At 36.7% G+C, this 13,074-nt stretch overlaps 1 protein-coding gene across 9 annotated transcripts in view; it reads left to right on the plus strand.

Annotated features, from left to right (window-relative positions):
- LOC106656171 (sodium/potassium-transporting ATPase subunit alpha) overlaps positions 1-13,074 on the plus strand; it is an 86,606-nt gene that overhangs the window by 64,611 nt on the left and 8,921 nt on the right. For 7 of the 9 annotated variants that reach the window (XM_014376868.2, XM_014376870.2, XM_014376873.2 and 4 more), the window contains 7 exons: positions 362-484; positions 575-1,027; positions 1,478-2,308; positions 2,391-2,832; positions 4,201-4,437; positions 4,727-5,028; positions 6,457-6,551. In XM_014376868.2, the coding sequence (XP_014232354.1) occupies positions 362-484; positions 575-1,027; positions 1,478-2,308; positions 2,391-2,832; positions 4,201-4,437; positions 4,727-5,028; positions 6,457-6,551 (2,483 nt within the window). Of the gene's footprint in view, positions 1-361; positions 485-574; positions 1,028-1,477; positions 2,309-2,390; positions 2,833-4,200; positions 4,438-4,726; positions 5,029-5,390; positions 5,486-6,456; positions 6,552-11,642; positions 11,738-13,074 lie in introns of all 9 variants that reach the window. The other 2 variants (XM_023463450.1, XM_014376869.2) reach the window with 2 other exon arrangements.

The raw sequence follows: 13,074 nt of genomic DNA on the forward strand, positions 1-13,074 counted from the left end.
CGCGTGCAGTTCATTTCTTGGGCAAATTTCACGTATGCCTGGTCAAAAAGCTGCTGATATTGCACGACGCAAATTGAGAGCCGTTAAGTCAATGCCAAAATTTGCCTAAAATGTAAATGAAACGAATTTATAAAGCGCATCCTCTCGACGGCAACGTCGCAATATTTCGAGCCTGGCTTCTCAATTTAAAATTTAAAATTTTCCAGCGAGAGTAAAACGAAATTTAACCCTTTAAAACATAAAAGTAATATAACCAGTAGCTCATTTAATATGTAAAAAAAATAACTCTCTACGTAGAAAAAAAAACGTACAAAAATCATTTCGAGCAAATTCTAATTCTCGCTTGTGATCTATTTTGCAGTCGCGGCGGAGGGCCCCGAAAAGGGGAGGTAACCTCGATGAGCTCAAACAGGAGCTTGTCATCGACTTTCACAAGATCAGCCCAGAGGAGCTGTACCAGAGATTTCAGACACATCCAGAAAACGTTAGTACAGAACTATGATACATTAATACGAGTCTCGATGAGCACTTTTTCGTACAACGGAACGTAAAATAACATCGCATCTCGTTACAGGGCCTGAGTCATGCGAAGGCTAAGGAGAATCTGGAACGTGACGGGCCCAATGCCCTCACCCCACCGAAAACGACGCCCGAGTGGGTGAAATTCTGCAAGAATCTGTTCGGTGGCTTCGCCCTTCTACTCTGGATCGGTGCGATTCTCTGCTTCATCGCTTACGGTATCGTCGCCTCGACGTCCGAGGATCCCAACGACGACAATCTTTACTTGGGTATTGTCTTGACGGCCGTCGTCATCGTTACCGGCATCTTCTCGTACTACCAGGAGAGCAAGTCCAGCAAAATCATGGAATCGTTCAAGAACATGGTCCCTCAATTCGCCACCGTCATTCGTGAAGGTGAAAAATTGACCCTGAAAGCTGAAGACTTAGTCCTTGGCGACGTCGTCGAGGTCAAGTTCGGCGACAGGATTCCCGCGGATCTGAGGATCATCGAATCGCGAGGTTTTAAGGTGAGTACATCGCGCTCTACATACGCACTCGGTAATACGCACCTCCCGGGAGATCGGGCTATTTGTGCCAACAATAAATTCTCCAAACAAGCGCGAAAGTTTCTTCTCTTTGTGGCAGTCGGGCTTTTGTAAGAGTAGACTTTCCAGCGGATCTTTTTTGCACAAGTTAAAAAAGACATTTTACGCACACACACACACATGCAATAGAATCGGTGGAAAGCGAACAAAAGTTGGCGTAAGCCATCTTTTGAACTACTTTACCCGCACTGTCTAACTTGGAAAATAATACCTTTTTCTCTTAGGAAGAAAAGAAGCTAAGAGGCCGCGCTCCGTTCAAAGTTTGGGCGAGCGCGGCCGTTGCGTAACATTTTTACATCGATAAAAACATGTCTCTCTCGTTGGAAGAAAGTATAAGCTAAAGAGAATGTTGTTGTTTTTGTGCGAGCGCAGGTAGACAACAGCTCGTTGACCGGAGAATCCGAGCCTCAGTCCAGGTCGCCCGACTTTACGCACGAAAATCCGCTGGAATCCAAGAACCTCGCCTTCTTCTCGACGAACGCCGTCGAGGGCACGGCTAAGGGTGTGGTGATCTGCTGTGGCGATCAGACGGCGATGGGACGGATAGCCGGTCTGGCATCCGGCCTTGATACCGGTGAAACGCCGATCGCCAAGGAGATCCACCACTTCATTCACCTGATCACTGGCGTGGCCGTATTCCTGGGCGTGACCTTCTTCATCATCGCCTTCATCCTCGGCTACCACTGGCTCGACGCCGTCATCTTCCTCATCGGCATCATCGTGGCCAACGTGCCCGAGGGTCTGCTGGCCACCGTCACCGTATGCCTGACCCTCACGGCCAAGCGCATGGCGTCCAAGAACTGCCTCGTGAAGAACCTCGAGGCCGTCGAGACCCTCGGCTCCACGTCGACCATCTGCTCCGACAAGACCGGCACGCTCACCCAGAATCGTATGACCGTTGCGCACATGTGGTTCGATAATCAGATCATCGAAGCCGACACCACCGAAGACCAGTCTGGCGTGCAGTACGACCGTACCTCGCCAGGCTTCAAAGCACTCGCGAAGATCGCTACCCTGTGCAACCGTGCCGAATTCAAGGGCGGACAGGACGGTGTGCCGATCCTCAAACGTGAGGTCAATGGTGACGCCTCTGAAGCGGCACTCCTCAAATGTATGGAGCTCGCTCTTGGCGATGTCATGGGCATTCGTAAGCGCAACAAGAAGGTCTGCGAAATTCCATTCAATTCCACCAACAAGTATCAGGTAAGCTCGGACTTGCACTGTATAGCGCTCGCTGCGGCAGCACGACTTACGCATTTTACTTACTTACCCTTTTTTTTTGTAGGTATCTATTCACGAGTCCGAGGATCCCAGCGATCCTCGCCACTTGTTGGTGATGAAGGGCGCTCCCGAGCGTATCCTCGAGCGCTGCTCTACGATCTTCATCGGAGGTAAGGAAAAAGTGCTCGACGAGGAGATGAAGGAGGCATTCAACAGTGCCTACCTCGAGCTCGGAGGTCTGGGTGAGCGTGTGCTCGGTTTCTGCGACTTTGTCCTGCCGACCGACAAGTTCCCGCTTGGCTACAAGTTCAACTGCGACGATCCCAACTTCCCCGTGGAAGGACTGCGCTTCGTTGGCCTCATGTCGATGATCGATCCTCCGCGTGCCGCTGTACCTGACGCCGTGGCCAAGTGCCGCTCGGCTGGTATCAAGGTCATCATGGTCACCGGTGACCATCCGATCACTGCCAAAGCCATTGCCAAATCCGTCGGCATCATCTCCGAAGGTACGTTTCGCTCTCGTCCTCCCCAATTTCAGGGCTGCTTCAATGTTTATATATCTATTTATTTTATATCTATATGTAATTTCATTTATAATCTCTGTAACTCTATTCAAATGATCTGTGTACACATGATACCTAAATTATTTGCTCGGAGAGTTTTGTCCGTTTTCCTATCAATATACCTCTAGATTTTGTTTACCTTTGCTCAGGTTTAGTATACAGTAAGTTCGCTGCATTCAGTGGATGCTGCAAACTTACTGCATTAGTTCACCTGATCACACGTAAACTGCGCCGCGAAGATATCTCAGGGCGTAGAAATGCGTGTATTATTACCACTAAACAACTTGAAAAGTGACTATTCAAAGTCAATATTATTTAACAGTAAAACGGAATATTTTTCATACATACTGTATGGAGATTTTGAATTTTGATGAATAATGTACACAACTCTCTTGGCGAACTTACGCGTATTTTCGCGTAAAAGGACAAGGGATTATACAGACACAAAGAAATACGCAGTAAAAAAAATTTGCTACGCAAGGTCAGCCGAGTGTCTACTGTTGGTTTCAAAGCTCATAGTTGACAGATGAGTTTGTTCGTCCATAGTAAAACCCATACATCACGGTAAAGCCTATTTGCCATGATGCATGCCTTAGATGATGTTTCTCGAACCAACACAGATGCGTGAGCAAACTTTTCGTAACGGATTCTTTTTACTGCGCCGCCGTATATCATTATTAAGATACGGCAAAAAAGTAATAAAACTTTAATATAACTTTGCCTACGTCTGTAAAATCTCGCCGCTGTCTGACCAATAGAACTAATATACACATTTTTAATAATATTTCTCTATGTTTATTCATGTTATAAGAGCGATGTATACAGCTATCTTCTGTGTATTACTTTATCTGTGTTCTCTGTTCTTCTATGCTATTTTGTTGATTAAAAACACGATTAATAACAAAACAAAAAAAAACTATTATGAAAATCATATAAACAAAGGTAAAATTCCATTATTCTGCATAAAAGCTTCGTAGTTTGTAGCTTGAGGAAATCAACTCAAATGTTTTCTCCGCTTTCCAGTTTTCATTAGTGCTCTTTAGATGCTCACTTGAATACTCGAATATGACAATAGACTTTAAATCTAAAAATGTTTCAGCAATCGAGTAATCAAATGTTAGTAAAAATAGCAGATATGTCACATTTATTCGCATAAGAAAGTGCTTGACAAAATCTAATCGTGTGATTTCGAGTTCAAAATACAAGTTGTAGCGTAAGCACAACTAAACGAACGCGAATGCTTGTCGAGAGCTTTTTTCGAGTGAGTTCATGAATTGTTCCATTGAAATAATCGATCGACCGTTGATACAGGTAACGAAACCGTCGAAGACATCGCAGCGCGATTGAGCATCCCTGTGTCAGAGGTGAATCCACGCGACGCCAAGGCCGCCGTTGTGCACGGTACCGAGCTCAGGGAACTCGGCCAAGACGCTCTCGACGACATACTCAGGTACCACACCGAAATTGTGTTCGCCCGTACGTCACCGCAGCAGAAGCTCATCATCGTCGAAGGTTGTCAACGAATGGGTGCCATCGTCGCCGTAACAGGTAAAGACCGACAGCACTTGTTATATTCCACATGCATCGTCCACAAGCAGACAAGGTCTTGCAGAGTCTAGCTGTCGAGCAAAAATTCCTATGCACCGAGCTATTATCGTGAGCCGAGCGTATCAAATCATCTTATCAGCACGTCTATAAAGTTAGCCTAATAAAAGACAGCGGCGGCTCGTCGTCGCAAGTGCGAATTGCTCGTGAAAGAGACTGTGCAAAATGCATATACACGTGATGTTATCGTATACGCTTGTAATAATGTTTATACGAATGTGACCCTCTCTAGGTGACGGTGTCAACGACTCGCCAGCCCTGAAGAAGGCAGACATCGGTGTGGCTATGGGTATCGCCGGCTCGGACGTGTCCAAACAAGCAGCTGACATGATTTTGCTCGACGACAACTTCGCCTCGATCGTCACCGGTGTCGAGGAGGGTCGCTTGATCTTCGACAACTTGAAGAAATCTATCGCGTACACACTTACGTCCAACATCCCCGAGATCTCGCCATTCTTGGCATTCATCATTTGTGACATTCCTCTGCCACTCGGCACTGTTACCATCCTCTGCATCGATCTGGGTACCGACATGGTGAGTCATCCCTAAGCCTTTTCAAGCCAAGCGCTCTCTACTTTTATCGATAAGAATTTTCATAAACCATTATTACACATATGAACAAATCCCATACTGATTCACTGGTCGCGCGAGCGCATTACATGAGCAGTTTTTTACAAGATGCCGATTCAAAACGAGCATCTACTGTTATGGTCGACGTTGCTTTATGAACACTTTTTTACATAATTACGTTAAATACCATTTTTGCAGGATGCGCCCCCTTATTGAGTGTATTTTGTGTCATTTTTGATCCCTCGATTTTTTACTCGTGCAATATGTAATTCATGTAACTTCTTTTCAATCTTTCATTCAATTTTTCTTTCAACAAATGATCAAAGATACCTGCCATTTCACTGGCCTACGAGCAAGCCGAATCCGACATCATGAAAAGGAAGCCACGCAATCCATGGAAAGATAACCTCGTCAACGAAAGGTTTTATCGTAAAATAATCTTTTTGATTTTCAGTAGACTTGCCAGTGAAAAGTACGGCAGATCGCACGTATTATGTACGAGCGTATGATTCTTACATTACATCACGTATCATTGAGCCCCTCCCTTTTTTTTAGCCAATACGTACTGATTAATTTTATTGTATTCTTTCGCAAAATTTAACAACAAGAGCACTTAAATCTAACAAAATTGATTGAGTAAAGTAAACAAGTAAGATGCCCAAAGCTCCTTATTTTATCAACTGTAATCGCTCGACCAAGTAGACACGTTTAGGGCGGAACTTTGGAGTGCAGCAGTAGCAGCGACAGCACCGCCGACTATGGATCGATGTTGTGCTATATCGACTCGTATATATGCACGCATTCATTCTTCTACTATTCAGCTGATCTTACTTTTTTAAAATTTCATCGACGAGGCATCAGATTTAATTTTGAAGACACATATAATAATATTATATAATTAAGCCATTAGTTAGATTAAGTTTACATTAAGGAAATTCGTAAAAATTGATTTTGTTTTTTTTTATTAGACACTAATGTATATATTGCATTGAAAAATAATTCTACGCCAGTATACATTGTGTAGCATAATTTGATATGATAATTTGGATTATTCTTTGTCGAGGCGTTTTTGAATAAAAACTAAATTTCGTGTATATGCCATTATTGATTATAGACATATTAAATAGCACAGGTATAAATACAAAATCACGTTCGAAAAATCCATAAGTTGCAAGTAAATGTATGACGATTTCGGTTTTAAATTCGATCATTTACTTTTTTTATTTTGATTAAATGTTTCATTATATTTTATTTTTCAAACAAACATTATCATTTCAATTGCAATTTTTATGATTTCCGATCTTTATTTTTTATATATAAACAAGAAAAAAAGCAACAAACAAAGAATTTGTCAATTATTTTACTGAGCTGTGCTTGAAAATGTGACGTTAGGTGCCGGCCATCTCTCTAGCCTACGAGGAAGCGGAGAGCGATATTATGAAGCGTCAACCACGAAACCCCTTCACTGACAAGCTAGTTAACGAAAGGTAACACGATACCACGATCTCCAACGCGGTCTCTATATATCTCTTTCTCTTTCTATCTATATATATCTACTTTTTTACGCGTTGAGGCTCCTACTCTTTCCTCTAATAACAACAATAATGACAATAATAATAAAAATAATAATAATAATGCAATGAAAAAGCAAAGGGTAAAAAACTTGGTATACTTGAGTGGTTTCGAGTGCTCGTGCCACCTGCGAGAAGCAAAAATCTCGTTTGCCATTGCTGCAATATGCTATTTTATTAACGTACTTGGGAATTTACTTACACGAGCACAACTCAGCCTTATTTATAACTTCATTTTTTGTACAGTTCTGCTTCAATGATTTTGGCCATCAAAAACAAGCATTGCTACCAATTCCTAAATATTTTCAACGATATATTTGGCATATAATATTATACATTGGCACTCGTTACCACTTATTATACTTAAAAGAACCCTGTTGCTATGTTCGTCACATTGCCTTCTCACTTCATAAAACGTAACATTGATCAATCTACATCAGATTAAAAAGATCCTTTTGTGTACGTGAAAATATGAATTACTTAACTTGAATTACTTAACTTGAATATTCAATTTTATCTGTAGATATTGATATTTATGTTTCCTCGATTTAACAATTTATTTCGAATTTTGTAGTGACTTTTTCTTTAGTTAAAATAAAAAATATCCTTTCCAAAGGTTGATCATTGTTCGGAGAAGATTATATAATCAAGCAATTTGACGAACATGAAAAAAGTTGTCTCTTGTTGGATTGATCTTGACCTTTTACAATTTTCTATTGAGATTTTATTTTTTTTTTATTTATATACTTTGAATTATTTCAATGAACAATTTCTGCTTTCACGCGTTAAGCGCGCATCAACCTTTTTTCTTTGACGCTAATATCTCGCTCTTTTATATTATGGGAATGTGGATATCTTCTGTTTCATACCGGAAAAATATGGCTTCAAACTCTTATTTTCCAACCCATTGGGCTGCTGAAGCGAATCGTTCGACGATGAAAAAAGAATTAAATGAACATACCATCTATGAATATCATTACAAGAATTAAAAATGAAGCAAAATAATAATAAAAAAAGTCAGACGATTCGCAAAAGCGATAACAATATCGTGGGAAAAACACTTCACTTTTTCCTCTAAACGCAGAAGTTATTTTCGTAGAATAGGGAACTTTTTTAACTTGGTTATGGGTCTGTTACATAATATAATGCACGTAAATTAAGCGTCTGTGGTGATCTCTGTTTTCCATTGCAAAAGTTTGACAAACTTTTGTTAAAAAATACCTTGGGACTGATTTTTTTTGGTAATCATACTTGTTATCCACATATATATTATCTAATTGCTCCTTTTTCACTGACGCTCATATGTATATAAATTCTGAAATGTGTATTGAGTGTTTGTACGTCATGATCAACGAGCAATGATACTATTTTTATAAAACATATATATATGGGTATATATTTTTACACGTATATATCCATAAATATGTTTCTGCTGGGTGATTTGTACTGACTTTCCTCTTTCATGATTTATCTTCTTTGCTATAAAATGTTACTACTCTGTTGTATTTCCTACACACCTTTTGCTCTCCCTTACTCTTATGAGCATTGTTCGTCATTTGTCATTGTTGCGAAAGGTAAGCCGACCATCATGTATTTTAATTGTTTATTTTCTCTTGTTAGCTTAAATTATATACTGTTTATAAACTTTCTCAAGTATTTCATGCCCTCCGTTATTTACCATTATTATTTACGCAAAAATTCTATTTCGTTGCCAAAGTATTCAACTTACTTTTCTTCTGGACCCGAGTGATTCTTCTTTTTAATTATCATATAATAATTTTTTTGCAATTGCTTGAAATAAGTAAAGCATCTCATTCGTCGCATAATACAGAGCCATGAGTATTTTTACATTTGGTATTTTAAAATTACTCACTATACCAAAAGCTGCATGTTTCTTTTTTCATGTTTTTTTTTATCATAAATGATTTTTATAATTTGATTTTTTCATCTCATTAATACATCGCATTTATATGTGTATGTTTCCATGTGTATTTTAGTATTCATTTCAACATCACAAATTCCATTCCATATTCTCACGAAATTTAAATCTCTTTATATACAATTGAAATTGCATCTATAACAAGCCAATGCTATGAAATTATGAATGCATACTTCCAAGTGACTTTTTTTTGTCATTTATTTTCATATGCCAATGAATTTTTTTCGAATATATGCAAAAACAATTATCAGTTTTACTATTTCAAACACTTTTGATTAGATAATATGCACATAACTTTTTGAAATCTTTGCTTTAACTAAATTTTCAAACACATAATAGAGTGATTCGTTTCTAAAAATATCAAATTAATCAATAAAGCCAAAAAATGTTCACATACATAAGAGTGTCTTAAAATCAGAACCAGCATTAAATCTTCTTCATCAGAGCAGCATAAATCATCTTCATCGTCATTCGTTTTAACATTAAATTTTTTTGAACTTTCATGTATTAGACAATCGAACGTATTTCAATTCATTTCATCAGTCTGTGTGTGTTGTTGTCCATGAATTTCAATTCATTCGTTAATCTTTTTCGCATAGTTAAATAAATATAACCAGTTCTGTATATGTGTATATGAGAAAACAGTCATCACTGAGCCTATTGTTAATGTCCGCATTATACAGTACAGTAATGTTGTCAATTCCAATATCGCAGGCCTGCTTCGCCTTTACATACCGTATGTTGATACGGAAAGTTTTTCATGTAAAGTTGTCAACGAATTTTCATGATGTGATACTAGGCAGCGCAATTTTCTTGCAAGCAAAACATTTTAGATTGAAACATGTTAGATGAACGTGCACGTGTGTGAATAGGTAGGATTTGGTCAATTTTTTCGCGTATTTTTTTCTATTCTAATTTTTTATAAACGGAAACTCCAAGGTCTATGGAAAAACGTTGAAATCAAATTATTCCTTAAAACCCCATGCGAACGTGACGTCGCATTTTAAAGAAAAAATATTTTTGATAAAATTGTAGGTTACTTATCAATAAGTTCTCCTATTTTCATGTATTTAGAAAATTCATTAACATGTCATACTTTATATAGAATAGTAACAAGTTTATGATGTTATTCTGTGCGTCTATTACGTACATCGGTATATAGAATTAAACCATTTATAGTAGTTGATATATTATTATATTAAATTTTTATGATCCGATTCATATGTTCACCCTATGTATTTAATGGTAATTGAAACATTTGGACGTAATTGTAATTGGTGATACATTTACGTAGTATTTACATCGTAATGTTTATTGATTTTTAAGTGAGGTATGGACGTTAATCTCGTACAGAGTGCAAAAATGACGTTTAAAACTCTTGACTGATTATATAGTAAATAAAAAACATGTAGATCTATCTTCTATTAAATCTAACTAACTGGTATAAAACTTATAAGTGAACCGTCTCTGTCCATGTCTGACTCTGTGAATCTATGACTACTATTTTTTTTTTTTTATCAAATTCTCTGTCCCAGGACTGCAATTCATTAAAAGGGACAACGCTAATTCTTCACTAATAGTATTATTGAATCACTATACTATTATACTATTTTAAAGCTCAACAGCAGTCTGCAAGTAATGACAATTATCTCCTGGACACACGATGGATGCCACGATTTATGAAAAACTCTTTGCCATGCCCTGTTATATAACCCTTGATTACCTGAGATAACTTTTCTATTAATGCTAATCAGTGCTTTAACAGGCCTTGTTATTATTTTTCTCATAATCTATAGAGTATTTTAGTTTTGTGCTAAATCGCTTTATGCACAATTTATCAGATAATCTTTTTTAAGCTAGATCGTAGATAGATTTTATTTTAAAAATTTTCAATTTAACTTTTTACTGCAGAAGTAATTAAACATATTAAATTGAATAAATAGTATAAACTCCACTCCGGTATTCAAGGGTTAACTAATTTTTTATTATACACTACTTACAAATCTATATTTCTAAAATTTCGTCTGCACTTTTTGTCTCTGGTTTTCTGTTTCCTAAAAGCTAATCTGAAAGCTAAAAAATGTTACTTAACTGTTGAAAGGGTTTATTATGCTTTTAAAACTATCAATTACATGATAGCACTAACAGTACCAAGTCAAAGAGACGGATATCACAAATTTAAAAAAATAAAAATTATAAAATAGTTTATAGAATTAGACTTATAGAAATGTATTTAATTTAAAAAAATCGAGATGCTTTGCAGTAAATCAATTCAATTTCTTGCAAGCTAAGTAAATCTCGATTTTTAATTTCTTTATTACTTTTAATATTCTTACCACTATTTAGATTGATACCTACATGTATTTGATTTCACGTTGGACGCTGCGCTTTAATTTTTACAATACCTTTACCAATTTTATTAAAAAATATTAAAATTCACATCTTTTTTATTGCGTGAAACACTGATTGCTTCATAATGGCATCAATTAAGTCTTACTTCTTGCTTCAATTTTATACATATCTTCATAAATCTGTATAACTAAACAATTTTCTTGTGTAAAAAGTATATATTTGCTATATTTTAACTTAAATTGCTGTGACTTATCTCGGATCCAATTATTACGTACGCTCTAAGAGTCACTTGCTTTTTCTTACTATTCTCAAGTTTCATAATTCTCGAGTCTTGAAAAATTATCAACCTTGAGGTTTGTCCATGATAGCTTAGCGTTCAACAACAAAAACATATTCATTAATTGTGTATTTATATAAGGATCGAATCAATACTGCGTCCCTCTACTATTGTAACACTGATTAGTAATGAGTACAAACAATGTAATCAAAGCAACGGAGACAGACCCATACTCATTTACTGCACACAAATGAGTAATAATAAAACGACAATAGAAACGCTCAAAAATGACGATTTGCCTTTGATCGCAAAAATGGACGATGCAATATGCATACACATAATTACTGGCATACACACACTTACTCAAATACCTACATTAGGGATGAATTAGTTGACATTTTCAAATCTAATTCTCTTTCTTGACACGGGCTTAATACAGGTGCCGGCCATCTCGCTGGCCTACGAAGCACCGGAATCAGACATTATGAAACGGCAGCCTCGCGATCCTTACAGAGACAATCTTGTGAACAGAAGGTGGGTTTTCTCCCGCATCAAATTTACTGCAGCTCAACAAAAAAGACAAATTGAAAAAAAACAGCAATAACCCACTTGAAACTTGAGTGTTTTAACTTTTTGTTTTAACTGTCCTTTCACTACACTAGCACCTGGCACTTTTTTCTATTTATTAAACCTTAAATTTTTGACTGTGACATAGTACACGTGCAAGCCTATTTTTGATTTTGCACAAATTACAATATATGACTGCTTTTTGTGGGACAGAAAATTTTTTATTACATTTTGTAATCGATTGACAACTTATACACGTTACGTACACAAAAAGTGGCCTTGACAAAGTACATCATCAGTTCCTTAATGAATGACCATTTCTGAATAGAAATTGTATTAAAACTAGAAATTATTTAGTTTTAGAATTTATATTGTACATTTAAAATAATGACTTATCTTAAATGTAGCAATTTTTGATGCATTAAATTTTCAAGCCTCGTTTAGAAATTGCATAGAAAATTTAATTAAAAATTTTAAAAGTAACCAAATAAAAGATGTTTGTATATTGCAAAAAATAATTTCTATTCTGAACCCTTTAACAGTCACAGCTACGTTGTGTTATTATATTAAATTCTTTACGTCATTAAAATGCACTCTACCCGTTCGATTTTTTTCTTTTTTAATAAAATAAATCAATGACCTGACTGCGGGCACTGTTACGTAATATTGCACACACCGCACATGTCCCTCGCAACCGTCCATAAGTCACTAGGACTTATTAGAGAATTAGTCATGTAGTATATTTTAGAAAAACACTTAGATTTATTTGGTTACATATTTTTTTAACAAATCAATAGCTTGTCTTTAGTTGTTCAGTAACGTCACTTACCAGTAGAAAATATTATCTCTATTGACCTATTAGAGGTCTGTTGTTATGCGAATGCTGAATGCTTCTTCTTTCGTAGTATTACGTACACGTATACTTTTGATTAGGTATAATTTCATGTAAGCATCGTACTTTGCATATCACTTTGTCGTTCATTAAATACATAATCGTTACTTTGTTACTAATCAATGAAGACTAGGTGCATTTAATTGTAGTATGCGCGATCTCTATCAGAGATTGAAAAAATGGACAAAACCTGTCAATTAAATCAGATAAAAATGATTCGTAACATGAACATTGTTTTCATTATTGCTTTTCTGCGATTCGAGATTAATCGGGCAAAAGAACCATTTTTTTAACAATGTCTCAAAAAAATAACTGCACAAATAATCTTTGGCGAATCAAAGTTTATAACTGAATCACGAATAAATAAGGTAAAATTTTGTCCATAAATAATTGAGCAATTACAAATTTGTGT

This window comes from Trichogramma pretiosum, unplaced genomic scaffold (genome assembly GCF_000599845.2).
Source record: "Trichogramma pretiosum strain Unisexual culture from Peru unplaced genomic scaffold, Tpre_2.0 scaffold72, whole genome shotgun sequence".
In the NCBI taxonomy this organism is placed as follows: Eukaryota; Metazoa; Arthropoda; class Insecta; order Hymenoptera; family Trichogrammatidae; genus Trichogramma; species Trichogramma pretiosum.